This window comes from Cyprinus carpio, chromosome A11 (genome assembly GCF_018340385.1).
Source record: "Cyprinus carpio isolate SPL01 chromosome A11, ASM1834038v1, whole genome shotgun sequence".
NCBI classification, from domain to species: domain Eukaryota; kingdom Metazoa; phylum Chordata; class Actinopteri; order Cypriniformes; family Cyprinidae; genus Cyprinus; species Cyprinus carpio.
This window is the reverse complement of record NC_056582.1, coordinates 18,580,321-18,601,079: the sequence shown is the minus strand read 5'-3', so window position 1 is coordinate 18,601,079 and position 20,759 is coordinate 18,580,321. Positions and strand designations below refer to the sequence as shown.

Genomic DNA, 20,759 nt, shown 5'->3' with positions numbered 1-20,759 from the left:
TAAAATATATAAATGTTTTGTGTGTGTATGTGTGTGTGTGATTGATTCAATGTAATTCATTTAAACTCTCCAAATGAGCACAGAATATATCTTTGTATGTCTTTATTGATAACATCTGGCAGTAATCTTCCCACGAATTCTCTAGAAAACTGTAAACTGAACTAAAAAAAGATGCCATAACTCTTGTTTTCTTTGAAAACGAACTATATGGTCATTTTGCTGTCAGATGCTTCTGCCGTTTGCTTTTCATTAACGCACTTCCACAGAAGAAAGGCCATGCGAGAAATCCTGCTATTAATTCAGCACACATGTTTTTTTTTCTTTGGTTTTTTTTTTTTTTTTAAACGTTATAATTCAATACTATGTCCTCAATCCGTTCTTTGTGAACATGTGTGAATGATCCAGATATCCATCAGAAATCGGGAGGATTGGGAGTGTATACTCCATCAGTGTGGATGCACAGCGCCGCCATGCGAACAGAAAAGGCAGTGCACAGATGCTCGGTTTTCCTTAGCGCTGACGAAGGAGGGAGGAGAGACTTCTGTTCAAGCTGATAGAAGCGCAGATGAAACTTCTCCTGCAGCTTGGCTTCTCACTCACTCCCTTATTTTGGACTTTGTTCTGATTTGTGCTTTACCTAGTTAAGAATGTATCTTTGATAACTTTAAACATAAATCAGCACTCGAAAAGTTCTTCAGATTTTCTTATCTTGGGTGGGTAAGTGAAGACTTACTTTTATATAACTTTGCGTCTCTGTCTCTGAAGATCGTAAGTTTGGAAATGCTCAGGCACTTAGCTGCACATTGTTCGGTTATTCAATAATTTGTAAATTCTCAACTATTTGTAAACAATTTAGTGAAAAGTACAGACGGTTTTGCATGCTTTATTATGTGTGATTTCAAAACTCGTGGTATTTAATGTCATATGTCTCATATGGGTGCTGCTGTTCTTTTTGATTGATTGTAAAACTTATTATTATTATTATTATTTTAATTGTGATGGGAATACGTGTGAGTTCACTGTATATTGCATAATATACTGTGTATTGTCTATTGGGCCTAAAATAACTAAGTTATGGTGTAATGATAAACAAACATTCATTTAAACCTAATGTAATAGAAGGTAAAATAACTAAACTTTTTTGAGTAATGCATATATAATTATAATTGCATTATAATTATTTAGTAATTCATCATGTCATTGGATCACCTGTGCTGATTGAATGTAAGATGGAATAACAAGGTGTTTGTGGCATAAGGCCATATTGCTGATCTGATGCATTTTTATTTCAGCTAATTTAAATAAACATTAAAGCCTAGCTGAGATAATGGTTTCAAAAACAAAATGCAAGTAAAACCTTACTGATTCTTGAGTATTGCTTTTTTTAATCAGCTGGTTTAATGGAATATGCTTATAATAGTAATAGTATGAATTGGCATCTGACAAACTGAAATGAGGTCTAGAGAGAATATGACCTCAGATTAGCTGAACAGAATATCTATTTAGAACATAGAGCAACAAATAACTGTTTCCTCTGAGACAAAAGCAGTCTTACTTTTGGGGATGGATGGGGTCTCAGAAATTCACTCCGAGTCACTTTTGTCTTATTGGACACATTTGATATACTAACCTGTACAATTGTTAAAGTCCATTGATTCCAGTAATCAATATCTGACATGAGGATGAAAATTCAACCCCGCAATCTTTATGCAATTACTATTTTTTTTTAATCTTTAAACAGTAAGGAAAGACCGTGTGATTGGTCCATTTTGACCAGTGTTTTGAAAAGTAACAGTTGCATCTGTTTAGTGTTTCAGCAGCATTCTAGATAATAAGTCACACATGAATAATAACGTTGAGAAACTTTATTAATTCAATTGAAACTACACAGTGAAAAGTTCAAATAACCTAGGAGAATTATTATGGAAACAACTTCCGGGTAGATAAGCCACACCCTTATTTTAAGCTAATAGAGAGCAACAGTGCCTGCCCATTTTTTCCAGTTGCCTGCCTTGGTACTGAAAGCACGAGTGGTTGTTCACGATGAATAGTTACCATTCACTTTTCTTAAAGCAATTTAAAAAGTTGAGAAAGAACGTCCCAGGTTACGTATGTAATGCAGGTTACTGCATTAGAAAATGCTATGGGAATGCCATCAGTGTGACCTGCTCTGAATAACATGTGTAATCAGTCCAATGAAAGGTTGATGATGTGGGTATGAGGTTAGTAGTGGAACCAGGAAGCTATAAAAGCATGTGAGGTGGAACGAGCATCAGCTTCTAAGAATGAAGCAAGCTCTGGCAGGGATGCCAGAAGTATGGCCTTGAGACGCAGCGTCTCGTTCCCTTCAGGGAACCATGGTTACATACGTAACCTGGGACGTTCCCCTTAAGGAACTCGAGCTGTGTCAGAAAACGCTATGGGTACTAGTGGGTTGTTGCAAATCCCTGTCTAGTGTGTATCCGAGGAGCACAGGTAAGGTGAGAGAACAGAAGAGCCCGGAGTGGCTCGCAGATCTAGACCATAAAATCTGACAAACGTAAGGGGCGTGGACCATCCTGCTGCGTTGCAGATGTCCTGCATAGACACACCTGCCAAGAAGGCCTTGGAAGCCGCCATACTTTGGGTCGAGTGAGCCTTGACCCCGAATGGTGAGGGGAGATCAGAGGACTCAGAAGCAATAGTAATCGCATCCACTATCCACCTACTGAGGGTCTGTTTTGTAGCTGGAACACCTCTCTTAGGGGGACCATAGCACACAAGCAGTTGGTCCGCCTTTCTCCACAGGGCAGCTCTGTGGACGTATGCAATTAAGCTTCTGCTGGTCTGGCTCCCTGAAGGGAGGAGGACTGAAGGCCTGTAGCACAATAGGCTGTGGTGTAACAGAGGGGACCTTAGGAGTATACCCCGCACGACGGTAGAGAAATACTTTTGCCATACCGGGCACAAAGTCTAAAGTGGGAATGGGCCACTGAGAGGGCCTGAAGATCCCCAGCTCTCTTTAGAGAAGTAATAGCTAGAAGAAAGGCAGTCTTAATTGTGAGATAGCGATAAGCAACTTCTTCAATAGGCTCGAAAGGAGGCTTACAAAGAGCTTCTAGCACCACAGCCAGATCCCATGTGGGGACACAAATCGTACTGGGGCCTCAGCCTAAGCGCACCGCGGAGGAAACATGAAATTAGGGGGTGTCTGCCCACTGACTGGTCACCGAGAGGAGCGTGGTAGGCCGCAATGGCCGCCACGTAGACCTTCAGGGTGGAGTGGGTCAACCCTGTGGAGAAATGGGCCTGGAGATGGAATGAGAGGAGATCCCTCCTGATGGGTATCGACCCCGGCCAGAACAGGGCTTCTAATAGAAGACGGACCCTGTCCCGGCATACTGCCAGAACAGGGCTTGAGCCTGACCAAATATTCTCCATATCTGAGCCTCCCCTTGGTGGTTGATATAGGAGCCCTGGGACCACTGCTGTGCCATCGCTGTGTTGTCAGTGCGCACCAACACATGGCGATCTCTTAGGTCTGGGAGAAAATAATTCAATGCTCGAAATACGGCTAGCATCTCCAGGCAGTTGATGTGCCATGTGAGATGGTGACCCATCCACAGACCGCTGGCAGGGTGGCCACTCATGACCGCACCCCAACCAGTGAGGGACACGTCCGTCATTAGCATTACCCGGTGACAAGGAGCTCCCAGCATCGGGGCCTGAGACAAGAACCAAGGCGTCCTCCACATGTCCAAGGAACGAAGGCATCGCCGCGTGACCTTGATCATGTGAAGTGGATTTCTCCTCGGGGAGAACCCCTTGGTCTTGAGCCACCACTGTAGGGGTCTCATGTACAGCAGGCCAAGAGATATCACGTTGGATGCAGCTGCCAATAACCCCAATAGTTTCTGAAACTGCTTGACAGTAAGTGACTGGCCTACTTTGACTCTCGCAACTGTAGTGAGGATCGACTCGATCCAAGCAGGGGACAATCGTGCCTGCATCATGGTCGAATCCCACGCCACGCCCAGATAAGTGGTCCTCTGTAATGGAGAAAGCACACTTTTCTTGGCGTTTACTCTTAAACCCAACGTTCTCATATGGGCGAGAACGACATCTCGATGTCGAACCACCATCTGCTCTGATTGAGCCAGAATCAATCAATCATCAATATAATTTAGTATGCGGATGCCCTAGAGTCGTAGTGGAGCCAGAGCAGCATCAACACACTTTGTGAAAGTTCGGGGAGAGAGTTCGAGGCCGAACGGAAGAACTCAATACTGGTAAGCTTCACCCCTGAAAGCAAACCGTAGGAACTTCCTGTGAGTGGGAAGGATGGAGACATGAAAGTAATTATCTTTTAGATCTATTGTGACAAACCAGTCCTCGGACCTGATCTGAGACACGACCTGTTTGATAGTGAGCATCTTGAACTTCAGTCGCATGACTGAGTGGTTTAACTGACACAGATCTAAAATAGGATGCAACCCTCCATCCTTCTTTGGAACTATAAAGTATCGGCTGTAGAACCCGGACTCTCTGTCGTGAAGAGGGACCACCTCGATGGCCTCCTTCCTCAAGAGGGTGTTTACTTCTTGTTCCAATATCAGAGCCTGCTCAGGGAGAGGGTGTTTACTTCTTGTTCCAATATCCCCATTGAAAAGGTGGTCTCCCAGCGGAGCACCGAATTGATTGCGATATAGCCTGGGGCAATTTTTCTACAGTCTGCAGTACCCAACAATCTCGACACATTTTCGCAGTAGTTTCTTCTGACCTGCTGCCACATACCCCTTGATTGATGACGAGCGCCGGAGCGTGCTGTCCGAGCCAGATTGATGACACCAACAGGAACGAGCATACTTGACAATGAATGAAATGAAATACGGTGTGTTTTCCGCTAACTGGCAACCCAGAGTGCCGAAATACAATTGGGTAAACTGGCAGTGGGCGGGTTTTACAAACCAAAACAAAGATCAGCATTCCAGCCCGGAACGCACATTTTCAGAGGAGAAATAACTGACTGTAACATTGTTTTTCAGATAAACAAGTATGTTATGTTAACATGTTTTTTAAATATCTGTAAACATATGGTATTTTTATTCTTTAGTAGAGTCAAAAACTTACATACAGCACCTTTAACTTTATAACTTAAGAGTTATAATTCGTGAACCAATCCAACGAGCTACTAGGTGAATGACAACATTACAAACTTTGATTTGAAGAATGGTTGTCTGATTCATCAAGCATGTAAAAGCACATCTGTGGTTATTTTATAGTCAGTATTTAGCAACTTGCATAAAAAAAAAAAAAAAAAAAAAAAAAACACTCCTCAAAATTGAAGTTTGAGATAGAACTGTGTGTAATTTATGTTGTAGAACGAAACATGAAAGCCTATTCAAATAATGTTAACCACAGCCCTTATTTTACTCAAAACTTAAAGCTCTGTTAAAAAAGCCATTGGAAGTTTCATGAAACAAAATGCGAATACAAACTGAACAACTCTGCTGCCATTCAAAATCATGTACAGGGTCTTATTCTACAGACAGTTGATGATTTGCTGGCTCCAGTGTTGTTTATACATATTGTAAACATTTTAATTGACTTGTGTTTACAAAAGTAGCTCATTTCCAGATTGACATCAAAATGAAAAGACTATTATTGAGAGGCCTAAAAATCATGGAATTGGTTTTGTATGAAATATATAATAAGGTTTTGTGGCATTCAGAATTGAATTGAGAATATTTTACATTTAAGTTGCTGTGGTGAATTTGAATTGAGGAAGCAAATAGGTACTAGAACTGAAATTCAAATATGAATTTAAGGAAGTGTAAAATAATGATAATGAATATAACCTCAATACATGTCATTTTTAACAAGATAAAGAAAAGTTTGTCAAGACGAACATTGAACAAAATAAAAATGTTAAAAAGGTTTTATAGGCCTTACAGACAACTGTATGGACCAGGGTGGAATAACACTTCATTTCCCAGAATTCCATAGCCTCTGGAATCCCTGTCCTTCAGTGTTCACTTCAACTGTTTATGGGTGTGGCAAATTTAATTCAAATTAAAACTACCCTTTTACTTTTACATTTTCAAGGGAATTTCTATAACATATTTGACACAGATTTTTTTGATTACCTTAATCCACTAGGGTTGCCAACTTCAGAAAATGAAAATATGGGACAGTAATTTATCTTTGGATGGTATCTGTATTTTAGACTGGAAATGCAATAACAGACATATTCGTAAAATATTTCAGACAAAGATGAAGATTACTCCAAGAGGGAAATTCTATTGGGGTTCCTTTATAACAAATATAAATTGGAGAAAGGCCTGGCTTTTGCCAAGTAAAATTTGCATTTCCTACTAGGTCAAGGAGATTCATTATAAAATCCTTCATAAAATTGATCTCTTTAATTTGTCTATTTCTAAATATTCTAATGTTGATGAGTCTTGCTCGTTTTGTGGTTTTGTTGAGGAAACAGCTGCCCATTTGTTTTTTGATTGTGGTGTTACCAACAAATTATGGGTTGACTTACGCACCTATGTTTCTAACCTTACAAATTTGACCCATACCTTCGGCCTCAAAGATGTTATTTTTTATTATGAAAACCCAAAGCTATGATCTGCTGAATATGTTCTTAATTTTCTTATATTGGATGTAAAATTCTTCATTCATAAGCAAAAATGGCTTAAGTCTCCTTTGTCTTTCTCCATTTTTCTTGTTGAATTGGACTCTCTTGTTTCATCTCTTAGACATACAAATAACAAAAAGAGTGCCACATTTTTGATGTATTAATTCAACTTTTCAAAAAGAATGTAAGTTTATTTTTGCACTTTTACGTATTGATAATATTATAATTTGACATATGCAAATCTAGAATATTTGTTTTCTGTTCTTATTTTTATGATTGCTTTTTGTTGGAATATATTCACGTCTCGCTTCCCTGTTTCTGTGTGTTTCTACAAGTTTTGTAATAAAAAAATAAAAATAAAAAAAATGTACTATAGCATGTAAATCGGGAACATGAGGAACATTCTAAAAACAGTTCATGTAAAACCATAATCAAAATATTGGCTTATTTTTTAAATAATTAGATTACTGATGTCCATGTAAACATAGTCACTGATAATTTGTGATCTTAATGAATTAAATGTTTTGATCATGGTCAACACATCATGTTTGCTCGTCTGTTTAGGAAGAAGAATGAGGATGATGAGACTACCGATCCTCCTCCTGTTGTTTGTGGGCGTTCATGTACAGGGCCAGATTCCGGCCAACCAAGATCACTGCAGCAGTAAGTAAACGCTTACTTCAGTAACAGATTAGTCTGTATTATTCTATGAATGCATTATTACACCTATGATTTAGTAAAAAATATAAATGGAAGCATTCAATTGAAAGACACAGTAAAAACATTTATAATGTTACAAAAAAAATTGTATTTCAAATAAATGCTGCTCTTTTTGAAATTTATATTCATTAAAGAAAAAATATATTACGGTTTCTACAAAAAAATTGAGCAGCACTGTTTTTTTTAAACATTGATTATAATAAGAAATGTTTTTTGAGCAGCAAATCAGCATATTAGAATGACTTCTGAAGGATCATGTGATACTGAAGCCTGGAATAAATTTACATCACAGGAATAAATGAAAACAATAAGAAGTCATACTTTTTTTTTACCACATTGAAAATGTCTTTATTGTCACTTGTGACCAATTTACTCTGTCCTTGCTGAATGAAAGTTTTTATTTTTTTTTGTCTTACTGACATATCTTAGGATTCTTTGATGAATAAAATCTAAACAATAATTAAAAAAACAGCATTTATTTAAAATATATAATTATTGTACCATTATAAATGTCTTTATTGTCACTTCCAACAGATTGAATGTTTACTGTTTATTTTTTGTTTTGTTCATCAGTAATATTCATATATATATATATATATATATATATATATATATATAAATATATATATATATATATATATATATATAACTTACTAACCCCATAGCTTAAACATATTATTTTAAAGAATATAAAAATTCTTTGATATTATTTTATGTTGTTTTAGTGACTTATGTTGCTGTGTGTGTTCTGTTTCTTCAGGAACAACTGAATGCCCAATCGACTTGTACTTTGTCATCGACACATCTGAGACCATAGCTCTACAGGAGAACCCACCTGGCAGCTTGGTAGAAAGCGTCAAAGAGTTCACCACCGCTTTTGCTAAAAAACTAGATAAGGTTACCCATAAAGGTTTAGTTCAGATCAGCTGGTCAGTAGGAGGCCTTCACTTCTCCCAGAAGTGGGCGAACATCAGCAACATCACCAGTAAAGAAGAATTCATCAACAAACTACAACCAATCAAGTACCTAGGAAAAGGCACGTACATCGATTGCGCCATCACCAACATGACCAAGAAAATGCTCGACACAGCGTCCAGTTCCAATGCCAAGCGCTTTGCTGTGGTCATCACCGATGGTCATGTGACAGGAAACCCATGTGGTGGCATCAAAGTGGCAGCGGAACAAGCACGTGATAATTTAATTAAGATCTTCGCAGTCGCATCATCCAGGAACCTAGAGGAGGCGGGTCTCAGGGAGATTGCTAACTCACCTGCTGGAGTTTATCGTAACAATTACATGGCGGTTGATCTCACGGGATTGGGGCCAGTCATAGTGCATTCAACAATCGATCGCATTTATGACACAATGGTAATGCAATGCCTTTCATACAGTGGTACTGTACTTTTCTTTTGGGTATACAGTGGTATAATACTCTGAAATTAAGATACTGGATGATTGTCAGACATTTTTCATGATGAAAACGTGATTTAGTACTTCACTGATGTTTGTTGTGAGCTAAGAACTATTATTATAATAATCTTCCTTTGGTCTCGTTCTCTCTTACAGCTTCATCTGGCTTATCAAGAGGTGAGAACCATATCAGTTTACTAACATCTATTGATTTTAATGATTTTTTTCATTGGTTTCCAATATGTTGAATCACTTTTGTCAGAGCTGTCACTATATACTCCTAAAAATAAAAGGAAGTTCCAAAAGGTGGTTTTCTCAGCAATGAAACAGAAGAACCTTTCAGTGAATAGTTATTTAAATAACTATTTTTTTCTAAGTGTGAAGAACATATTCCCACATTTTGTGGAACGGAAGGATTCCATGGATGTTGAAAGGTCTTTATGAAACAATTAATGGCAATAAAATCCTTTTGTTTTTTTTAAGCGAGTATGATAGTTCATAAAGGTTCTCCAAAAAAGGATTTTGTTTAAAGCATCTGGACTTTATTGTCCATATATATGTTTTGACACTCCTCCCTATAGTTTCAGCAAATATTTGATGAACCATCTTCAAAAAATGGTTTTTTTTAATTTTTTATTTTTTTTAACATTACAATGAATCATCTGATTTCTAATTTAATTTCATCATTATTTTCCAGTGCTACCCTATGAAATGTTTGGAGATTAAAGGATCGCCAGGTCCACCAGGACACAGGGGACAGAAAGTGAGTATCTTAAAAAACTAAATTTGATCAAAAAAGACAGCACTGATAGAAATCTTAACTAACGAGTAATTCCAGTCTGTTTTTCTTTTCGCTTAACACTTGATCTAACGCCTTGATTATTGCAGGGAGCTAAAGGAGATAATGGCGAGCCCGGTCTTAAAGGTCAAAAAGGACGTGCTGTGAGTACAAACCAGTTCTCATGAATGCATTTGGTAAAATACAGCATTTCAACCAAAAACTATCTAATTTGTATTTAATGAGCCTCTCACACCAGTACTATTTGTAATAACTCATGTCAAAACCTACAGGGAGATCCAGGTATTGAGGGACCCATTGGACATCCAGGAACTAAAGTGAGTTCTTCACATTCCTCAGGCGCATGTAAATGTCTAGTCATAGACCAATATGTATTGATCAGACCAATTAATCTGCATGTATTTGGCTATTTTAAGATTATCGGGAATAAGTGATTAAGTGTATTTGCTTGGCTGACTACCAGAAGGGAGCATCAGACAACCTTGACAATATATAATTATTTTTTTATGTTTTTAGTGAATTTTAAGTAAATGTTGTTTTAAATGCTCAGTTCACTTTAAGCATTTCATTTCAAATTTTGTGTACATCTAATTAGCTGTCATTAAAATGCATTATGTATATTTCGGCATTTTTGCACTGGATTTGTCCAATTTACTGCTTGTAACCACCCTACTTTTTTATTTTTATTTTTTTCTCATTTAGGGAGGGCCCGGTCTCAAAGGCGAAAAGGTAAGATTTTCTCAAAGTTCTGTAAGATCTAACAAATATGGTTGACATATTGATAATGCACCAACAACTTTACATGCAAATTATCTGTTTTTAGGGAGATATTGGAGCACAAGGGAAAAAGGTAAGTTCCTTAGACCATGTACTTATCATTTGATATTTTCTCTGTATAAAGAATCTTCCATTATGCATGTATTTTGAAATGTTTCTAAACCTTTTTATTCTTTGTCTAACAGGGTGTTGCAGGAACACCTGGCAAAAATGGAATAGATGGGCAGAAGGTTAGTTATGGTAAATGTGAGGTAGTGAATTGTGGATAGTGAAAAATAAAATAAAAGATAAAATAAAAATGACTATTTTTTAACAGGGAAAAATTGGCAGGATTGGTGCTCATGGCTGCAAAGGTGACCCCGGTGACAAGGTGTGTGAGTCTTTTCCTTTGGATAATAGATTCTTGTCGTGCAAGTCCATTAACAGGTGTATGCGCCTTTTACAGGGTCCTGATGGATATCCTGGAGCTGTTGGAGAACCTGGTTCTCAAGGGAGTCTGGGAGAAAAGGTACCTGATAAATTAAAGAAAAAATAAAAATTGACATTTAAAAGCCATTAATTAGGCTTATTGGTTTGAGGTGTCATGGTTTCTCCCTTTCTTCTCAGGGTGATCCAGGTCGTCCAGGAAGACCAGGCCCATCCGGGCCAGGTGGAGATCCTGGACCCAAAGTAAGATTTCATAACCACAGAGATTACATTATTATTAGCTATTATCAATCATATTGTAATGTGCTCTCTGACACCCCCTACAGGGAGAGAGAGGAAGTCCCGGATCACCTGGAATGCCTGGCCCGAAAGGACCTGCTGTATGTATTTGTTTTAAAGGGGGTCATGTGACGTTGCTAAAAAGAACATTATTTTGTGTATTTGGTGTTATGCAATGTGTTTATGTAGGGCTGCTCGATTATGGCAAAAATCATAATCACGATTATTTTGGTCAATATATTGAGGGGGCCATATGACCAAAACTTTATAGGATTGATTTATTTTAAAGATACTGATACAAATCAAATATGTATTTCCTGTAAATAAGGTTGCTATGACATCTACATTGTAGAGGCCAGCGGAATTTCAAAAAAACAAACAAAAAGTCCTCAAAATTATTGAAAAAATTATTAAACTGTCTATAATAAAAAAGCAAAGGACAAATACAATAGAATAAAAAGATACAAATGAAACAAACTGTGCTTTAATTTGTTATTATTTTTTTTATGCAAGTTTTTTTTTGTTTTAGTTTTAAGCAGTTTTCAGTATTGAATAATCAAATGTAAAATAAAACAGCATAGTCTTCATTGTAAGAATTAAACTTTTTTGTTTCTTATTAAAGCTACAAAAGACCTTCACTCAAGAGCAGTGTGTGATTTTGATTTTGTCTTTTGTTGTTTGATTAATATTAAGCACACAGTCGCAGCAGGAAAATAGCCAGATCCAATTTACTGTTACACGTGCATTTTCACTCTCAACTCTTTACTTTAATTTATTACATGACCGACAAAGGTATACATTATTGTGATTGGCTGAATGCCTCAAGTGTGTGATGGAAATGTTACGCCCCTTACCATTCTATGCTGTCTCTTGGCACAACCAGACCAAACCAATAAAACCCATTACAAACAACCATGCATTTTTTTCATCCAGTGAGGACATAATCACTGATTATAATGACTTATACTGTCATTTTACGCGTTGCGTTGAGTATTGCGCTGTGTAAAACTAAAACCATCTGGAGAAATGACAAACAACAAGTGCTACTCTACACTGCTCAAAACTCGCGTTTGAATCATCAGTGGCAAATTCTTTGAATATGTAAAAGTACTTACAGGCTGTCAGTCAGAAGCGCCAGACTGTCCTTGCAAAGTTGGAATTGCCCAACTTTATAGAAACAGCCTTTGTGTGTAGACGGCATTCAGGTAACAGTCCTCGTCCTCGGTAAAATGCGCTGCACACATCTGAATATTTAAGTTGAACTGTTCTGGAACAGTGTTGTAAATACAACTTAACCACTGATTTCTAGTTGTGTCCTCTTTTGGAACGCCAAACAAAGTAGTTTCGTTTCACAATGAAACACACAGCATCTCCACAACATGGCGCCGGCTGCAACAGCAAGAAACAAAGTTACACCTTCTTTCTTTGCGGCGTTATGCAAATTTTCCCACATCATGACATAGACATTTGGGGGCGTATTAGAACGAGCCGTTTAAGGAGGGCATGGTTGACTCTTTTATAAAGAATATCTCTTTGGATTTGAGGCTTTAGTCTTTGCAATTTTACAGATCTTCTTTATGCACCAAGAGCTTGTAACACTCCAAAGAGAAAGGAAAAATTGAAATTTGCATCGTATCATATGGCCCCTTTAATTATGGTCATTACTGTTATTGTTAACATTGTAAATTAGAGATGATGTTAACAAGAACTTTGTTTTGTTTTATAGGGGATAGCAGGAGGACCTGGACCTAAAGGCGACCCTGTGAGGAATTATTTTTCTGTCATGTGTGCATTGTAAAACTACAGTAGGTGGACTTTTGGTGATATTTACAATTGTATTTTTAGGGAAGACGAGGAGACTTTGGACTTAAAGGCAGCACTGGGTCCAATGGTCCAAAAGGAGAAAAGGTAAGTGTTTTTGTGAAAATTATAACTTTACAAAGAATTGGGTCTCAGTTTAGTAAGTTTAGTGTGTGGTTCTTATTGTACTGTAAACTCAGATTGCATGAGTGGAGACAATGTTATTTAATTTAACAGTTATTTTAACAATCTCCTGAATGATTAATTGAAGTATTTATAATGTTTGACAGGGTGAACCAGGTCCTGAGGGAGCAAGGGGTCTTCCAGGCGAGACTGGCAACCAAGGTTCCAAGGTAAGAGTCATTGATTTGGCTGCTTAAAAACAGTTGAGTGTAGAAAATGGATTATTGGTTTTATGGTGGACATGATTTAAAAAAATATTTTTTTTTTTACTTCTAGGGTGATAACGGACTTCCAGGACCAAGAGGCTCACCAGGAGCTCCTGGAGAACCAGGCAGAAATGTAAAAACAAAAAAACAACAACAAAAAAACAGCTAAATTTCATATTTGCCAGCCATTTTACAGTACACATTGGCTGAATATATCCAAAAACCAAAAGCAGCTGCCTTTTTGTCTTGCTGCTTACGGCAGACGATGAACTTATTTTGCTGGATGAACAAGCATGTTATCTCCATTATAGGGTTCGCAAGGTGACCCAGGTGATGCTGGCCCTAGAGGTGATCCTGGCCCTCCAGGACCACAGGTACATTACACACAAAAATATCTGATGGTTTTAAAATCAATGCTTGCATGTCTGTTGTAAATACAGGATGCTGTTTCCTTTGCTGTAGGGTGATTCTGGCAGACCTGGATTCAGCTATCCTGGATCAAGGGGACCTACGGTACTGCAATGAGTTAAATTTGTACTTGAAATTTAAATTTACAGAGCTTTAGATCACATTATATTTTAAGATTTTATATTATACAAATAAAATATTACAATATACTATATATTTGTTCTACAGGGCGACAGGGGTGATAAAGGTGCGCCTGGACCCAGGGGAAGTAGAGGAGACTGCGGACCAAAGGGCGACCCAGGTTCAAAGGGAACTCCTGGAGAGCCGGTCAGAAAACTGACTAATTTTTCTGTTTGCTGTTCAGAAATAAAATGCCATTTGCAACCAGCTTTACTTTCATAGTGTGATAATATTTTTTCATTTTGTTTCAGGGAGAGCCCGGGCCCCCAGGAGAGCCTGGACCAAGGGGACCTATAGGAAAACCAGGAAGAGATGTAAGTTTAATTTTTAATGCATATTAATGTTTAAAGGAAGTTTTGGTAGGACTGGATGATAAACAATATCATATTGAGATTGCAATAAAATTTATGTCTATAATGATGATAAGCTCTCGATATGAATTAATCTGACAGTCTGTCACACAGCAGAAATAAACGCAACAACAGCCAGCCAGTGCATGCCGCTAATAAGTCTGCATGTTCTTTTTCGTCTATCACACAAACTCAAGCTAGCGTGATGCCCACAGCATTTTCAGTGTCTGCTGTCTCAATATATGAAGTCATGAACACATGAACTTCATCTCCAGAGCTGCTCAGAGTCACTTCACTAGCATTTCAACATTTCATTTGAGAAAAAAATACCTTAAATCATTTATAAATCTACACCAACACAGGAGAACACTTCATTATCTAAATATGCTAACTGTTCATCACAACTTCAAAATAAAAGTTAAAAAACTCGCCCTGAGTTTGCATGTTTTGATGTCAACATGTTCTTGTTCAAGAAATGAAACTGGCTGTAGCATTTCTATCCTAAAGAAGTGGCCAAATATTAAAGATTAAGGGGACATTTGAATGAAATGTTGTTTAGACAATATTAAACAATGATTGGATCGGCCTTTAGGGCCCTCTGAAGGCATTTGATTTAATATATAATGTACATAAGTTATGATTATACTGTTTTATTGCATTATGTAAAATATATATGATTACTTGCTTTTGATATTTTATTTGAACCGATTGTTTTTGCCTCATTGCTATTACTGTATATATGTATTTTATGTCATTGTAAAGTCTAGGTCTATTTTTATTTCTGCAAAAAAATAAAAAAATAAATAAATAAAAATCGGATTGTTCTATTAATCGTCAGAATAATCGACTAATTACTAGATTACCAAAAAAAACTGTAAGTGAAAGCCCTAATATTTTTCATCCATGTTTTAATTTATACAATTTTGTTGAGTAGCGTTTTATTTGACAAAAAATGAAAATGTAATGTTTTGTTGCAAATGAATTGTTATATTTTCATTTGATTACATTTTAAAAGATTGTTTTATTAATTCATTTTATTAGGCATAATTTTTGTATTAAATTTATATTAAATCATAAAACACAGAATTTATGGGGAAAAAATCAAGAAATTAATATAATTGATTTCATGGGGCCCTAAATTAACAGGTAGCTTAATCTGTGGAGTTCAATTATGAAAAAAACAAGTTATGTTTACATTAATTCTCAAGGTCTAACAAACATGTGGAAAGCATTTTCTTAGCCATTAATGGCAAATATTGTGATATGGAAATAAATATTGATATGGTTGATATTTAAAACTATTTTTTGCCTATATTGCTCAGCCCTACGTTTGGGATATTTCGTTTATTTTGTCATAGAAAAGTGCTTAAGCAACAGTAAATGGTAACAATAAACAAAGGTCTGAATGTATGCAATTTAAGTGAACTTTTTATTAAATGATTTGAAATTGTGTCCTTAACAGGGTGTCCCTGGACCAGACGGAGACCCTGGCCTTACTGTAAGCATTAAAATACAGATTTTGTAATTAAATTGCCCACAACGTCTTTATGAAAGAATGTTGAATGCATACTATACATTTTCCCAGGAATGTGATGTCATGAACTACATCAGAGAGACCTGTGGATGCTGTGGTAAGATTCTCATACTGTAAAATAAATGGATTGTTACAGTATATATTCATTAAATGTTCTTGTCTGTTTCAGATTGTGAAAAGAGATGCGGTGCCCTGGATATTGTGTTTGTGATTGACAGCTCTGAAAGTGTGGGCATGACCAACTTCACCCTGGAGAAGAACTTTGTGATCAACACCATCAACAGACTGGGCTCAATAGCAAAAGATCCCAGCTCTGAAACAGGTAAAAAGACATTGTGGAGCCAACGTTTGCATGGAGCAGTGTTAATTTCGTTAACGAAGACGACGACGAAAAATATTCGTTAACGAACATTTTTTCTGTGACGAAGACGAGACGCTGACGAGCTAAAAATAATATCTGATGACGAAATTATGACGAAATTTATGCCGCATTCTTTGTTAACTAGACGAGACTGGACTATAATGTTATTTGAGGACTACCAGACATTCAAAATGCATACTATAGGCTATTGTCTTTCAAAATGTGCGTCCCTGTCATTGGATTGCGATCAGATAAGGGGCGTTTTGCATATCTATCCCTGTCATTGGATTGCGATCAGATAAGGGGGACTAATAAAAACGCGAAAATAGCGATCTGAAACAATGGCCTCAGCACCCGAAGGGGTAGGGATAAGGTAACCAGACGTCCCGTTTTTCCCGGGAGTCACAATTCGTTGTCGATTAACTTAAAGTTAGTGAAGGCGGGATAGGCGAAATCACGCTGATAGAACTGTTCTCTCTGTTGCGCGCGCGCACGCTCCACTTCCTCAGTTCTCATATACAGCACGCGATCAGTTCTCAGCGCCCAAATACACACACAGCAGTCTAAATGTTTATCGTGTAGAGTATCTCACGTAAATTACAGTAGGTTATGGATTAAGTGAACGTGAACAGGTGGGTGAAAACTGAACGTGTGTCAGAATTTCATGCATTGCCTTCCGTCTTAAAAGGACAGCATTCCAAATTAAATACCTATCTGTCATTAATGTTAACCAACAAGAGATGTTAAATAAATGTATACATTTTAAGTAAAACCTACAGTATCTGAAAAATTAGTTTAATTTATATCTCTATTGTATTTGTCTTATTGTGCTTCTTTAAATATTATATATATATATATATATTTGTATTTTTGTGCTTCTTTAAATATTATATATATATATATATATATATATATATTTACTATTTTTATAAGTTGCTCCTTTTTCACTTAAAGAGAAAGTTCACCCAAAAAATGAAAATTGTCATAATTTATTCAAGATTTTCCAAATTCAGTCCTTGATTCAAATTTCTCATAAGATTAATTGATTTGGTCTAAAGAGAGAAGAATTAATGATTATTTTAATTTGAAAACTACATATAAAATCGCTACTAAAATAAATTCTGGTAACTACAGTTTGGCTAAAACTATTGACTAAAAGTAGTGACTAAAATTTGACTAAAATGCAATGACTTTTCGTCGACTAAAACTAGACTAAAACTATGAAAGACTCAAATGACTAAAATGTGACTAAGACTATTAAGCATTTTCGTCTCAAGACTAAGACTAAGACTAAATCAAAAACGCCTGCCAAAATTAACACTGGCATGGAGTTTTACAATCCCAATTAGCTTTAAATATATTAAGTACTCGAAATGCAAAAGTGGCTTAACGTAATCTAACAATTTGTGTTTGTTAAATTTCTCAGGAATTCGAGTTGGCGTTGTCCAGTACAGTCACAATGGAACATTCCAGGCTATTCAACTCAACGACTCCAAGATCGACTCCCTGTCCACCTTCAAAGAAGCCGTGAAGAAGCTCGAGTGGATCGCTGGAGGAACATGGACGCCTTCTGCCTTGAAGTTCGCCTACGATAACATGATTCGCGATAGCCGTCGTGCTAAGTCTAATGTGACAGTGATTGTGATCACAGACGGACGGTACGACCCCCGTGATGATGACTCACTGCTCACTTACCTCTGCAACAAAAACATTGATGTGAATGCCATCGGTATTGTTGACATGTTTGACCAGCCGAAGGAGAGTGAAAGCCTGAAGTCCATCGTTTGCAAAAAAGATGGAAAAATCTCGGAAATGAATCGTTTTGCTGAACTGGTTGCAGAGGATTTCATTGATAAGATTGAGACTGTACTCTGCCCAGGTGAGTCCTGACTTTACTGTGCTTTTTAGCTTGCTGTCTTGATATCCAGAAATATAATTTTCTTTTCATTACTTTTCTTTTCTTTGTTTTAGATCCAGTGATTGTTTGCCCGGATCTTCCATGTAAAACTGGTAAGTGTTGTTATTCATAACTTTCCTAATGGCTGAGAAGACATTCTGAATGTTTTTCTTTCAGTCAGGTTTTCATTACTATTTTCTTTACATAATTGTAATCTTTTTTATCATTTAATTGTTTCTAAAATTGCCTTTTTTCACAGGGTTTGAATGGGTTTAAATAGGGGCAAAATACTCTATACAATGCATCTATGTAGTGTTATTTATTTACTATTATGCTATTTATTAAAATTTTGACTTAAGTTTTAATTCAGTTTTAATTTTAGTGACTGTGCTTTTGTCATTTTATTTGTTTTTGTGTTTCTTAATATTTCTATTTTTGTTTTAGTCATTAAAAACGCTTTGGTGGGCATGCAGCCTAATAGTTTCAGTGTCAGCCATGACGGCTAGAATGCTAATATTAATAATAATAATAATAATAGTAGTAAAAACAGGTTGTATTTGGCCTATAAAAGTCATAATAATAATGTTTTCTCTGCAAAATAATAAACTGTCTGGATTTGTTTGTTGGGTAAATGATCAATATTTTTATAAAAAGTCTTTTTTTATACATTTATGGTTCAGTACACATAACAACTGTTATACATTTGTACGGTTATACATCTCAAATGAATATGTTATGAATATTAATCATACACTTGTTATGTGTGATAACCAGCCACAAGAGAAATGCCACATTATCAAAACAGTGGCGTGCAAACAGTTGTTTAGTGACATTTCCTTTTGAGTGTGTCAGCTCAAATCAAAAACTAAAATCAAACAAAACAGCAACTAGGCAGAGCCAGTTGCTAGGAGGCCCTAAAACTATTGTTTTAACACTCACTTGCAGATAACATCCTTGCAGAGGAGTGGAAGGACAGTCCCATCCCAACCACTGTACTAAGCGTCCCAAACTTAATCAACAATCTACAAGAGGCCAAACACCCCGATACCTACACCAAGGCTGTAGCTACATTGGCTTACGCAGCCCAGATGGCAAAACTGTCCTCTGAACCAGACAAACAGAGATGGACTGATCTGTTCATTGACTCGTTTAGAGACATCTATTCTGATATGATGGGAGACCCAAACAAACCTCTTGGCTTGTGTTAGGAAGCATGGAATTGGGCATTTCCAAAAATTCAAACTGATAGTTTCAGTGAAAGAATGGCACTTGGCATTGCTGTAGAGTTGTGCTCTCTGTAGAGTTGTTAAGTAAAAAGCTACTGTAACTGGTCTATGCATGAATGTAGTGTTTGCATTAATAATACTCAAAAGCAGTTGCTATTACCCCTCTCAAAGAGGTACAGTTTCATTTGTAAGAAATAGCATGTAAAATAGGTAACATCATGGCCAACCACTTACATATGTTTGCTAACCTCTGCTAAAAGCAATTCCCTGCTATGAAAATGTGAAATGGCGACCTTTGCCTCTTGTCCTCAATGCCTGCTGCTCTGTAATTCAAATATATGAAATGAACACATTTTGAATAGCTGAATAGATTTTTGACATTTTGCTTGCATAACATGCTGTCATTAGCTTTGCCTGGTTTGCTGTTTTGAAAGATAGTGGTAATTGATAAAAGGTTAGTTTACATAAAAAAAAAAGAAAATTCTGTCATCATTTACTCATCCACATTGTTTCAAACCTGTATGACTTTCTTTACTTTCTTCCATGGAACACAAAAGGAAATGTTTTAACTTTCCATATAATGAAAACATATAGTGACTAGGGGCTGTCAAACACCAGAAAGGAAAATAAAGACTCCATAGAAGTGTTGTAAAACTATTAAATCGGTAATTGGAAATTCATACAGGTTTTAAATGACAAAATCAAATTTTTTATTTTTGATTGATTTATTGCTTTAAAGCATCTGTACATTAATGAATTATACATTTTGAAACTATATTCATGTGAGTTTTGCACTTTGCACATTAAGGCTGAATTCACAACCCTTTAGCTTCTCATAGGTTAGTGAAATATCTATAGAGCTTTTTAGTGCTTCTTTACCATTGGCCACTATATTGTACACAAATAATTTGTATGATGATCAATTAGGGATTTTGTATAAACTGCTTGACCAATGCACATAGCATACAGTTTTATTCTTAAAAAAACAATTCAGCAATTATTCTGGTTAAATTTAAGTATATTTTCTCAATTGCCCCAAGAGTTAATCTGCTTTTAGGCAACAGAAAGCTTTAGAGAGTCTCTGACATATAATTCTAAAAGCATTCAGGTACTACAATGGCAAATCAGTAATACTTTTTGTAGCCTTCTTAAATAACTGTTAATGGTAATTTATGTGGCATATATTGCATGCATGTTTGATTATCTCAGTGAATCTTTTTGAATGGAAATACATATCAGCGTGAATTAGCTATGTACGTCCTGATTTTGACTGTCCGTGAGTGAAAGAAAAACGGACTGTGTACAATTCAGAATACTTGTTTTGTTTTTTTCAGTCTGCCATTATGGTCATTACCAATATTTTTTCTTGGTAATACAAGATTATGTATATTTAGTAGCAAGTATATATATATATATATATATATATACATTACACTATCAAAAATGTGCAATGAAAAAATGGCAAGCTCTTGGACTGCAAGAAATGAATGAACTTGAATTAATTGTAACAAATAAATATCTTTAGCAATGAAATGGTTATTTTGTTAGATTTATATACTCTTAAATTAACTTTATCTCTGT

At 36.3% G+C, this 20,759-nt stretch overlaps 1 protein-coding gene across 3 annotated transcripts in view; it reads left to right on the top strand.

Annotated features, from left to right (window-relative positions):
* The first annotated feature begins 538 nt into the window (after positions 1-538).
* The window catches only part of LOC109060087 (collagen alpha-2(VI) chain-like), a 22,103-nt gene continuing 1,882 nt past the window's right edge, over positions 539-20,759 (top strand). The window contains exons 1-28 of one of the 3 annotated variants that reach the window (XM_042766641.1): positions 539-717; positions 7,187-7,285; positions 8,103-8,710; positions 8,909-8,929; positions 9,450-9,515; positions 9,641-9,694; positions 9,824-9,868; positions 10,254-10,280; positions 10,375-10,401; positions 10,514-10,558; positions 10,645-10,698; positions 10,774-10,836; positions 10,935-10,997; positions 11,081-11,134; positions 12,760-12,795; positions 12,879-12,941; positions 13,124-13,186; positions 13,293-13,355; positions 13,534-13,596; positions 13,685-13,735; positions 13,859-13,957; positions 14,062-14,124; positions 15,623-15,658; positions 15,746-15,791; positions 15,864-16,016; positions 17,482-17,934; positions 18,027-18,065; positions 18,898-19,650. In XM_042766641.1, coding sequence (XP_042622575.1) covers positions 7,195-7,285; positions 8,103-8,710; positions 8,909-8,929; positions 9,450-9,515; positions 9,641-9,694; positions 9,824-9,868; positions 10,254-10,280; positions 10,375-10,401; positions 10,514-10,558; positions 10,645-10,698; positions 10,774-10,836; positions 10,935-10,997; positions 11,081-11,134; positions 12,760-12,795; positions 12,879-12,941; positions 13,124-13,186; positions 13,293-13,355; positions 13,534-13,596; positions 13,685-13,735; positions 13,859-13,957; positions 14,062-14,124; positions 15,623-15,658; positions 15,746-15,791; positions 15,864-16,016; positions 17,482-17,934; positions 18,027-18,065; positions 18,898-19,160 — 2,709 coding nt within the window. In that variant the 5' untranslated portion in view covers positions 539-717; positions 7,187-7,194 and the 3' untranslated portion in view covers positions 19,161-19,650. Of the gene's footprint in view, positions 718-7,186; positions 7,286-8,102; positions 8,711-8,908; positions 8,930-9,449; positions 9,516-9,640; positions 9,695-9,823; positions 9,869-10,253; positions 10,281-10,374; positions 10,402-10,513; positions 10,559-10,644; positions 10,699-10,773; positions 10,837-10,934; positions 10,998-11,080; positions 11,135-12,759; positions 12,796-12,878; positions 12,942-13,123; positions 13,187-13,292; positions 13,356-13,533; positions 13,597-13,684; positions 13,736-13,858; positions 13,958-14,061; positions 14,125-15,622; positions 15,659-15,745; positions 15,792-15,863; positions 16,017-17,481; positions 17,935-18,026; positions 18,066-18,897; positions 19,651-20,759 lie in introns of those variants that run through there. The other 2 variants (XM_042766640.1, XM_042766639.1) reach the window with 2 other exon arrangements.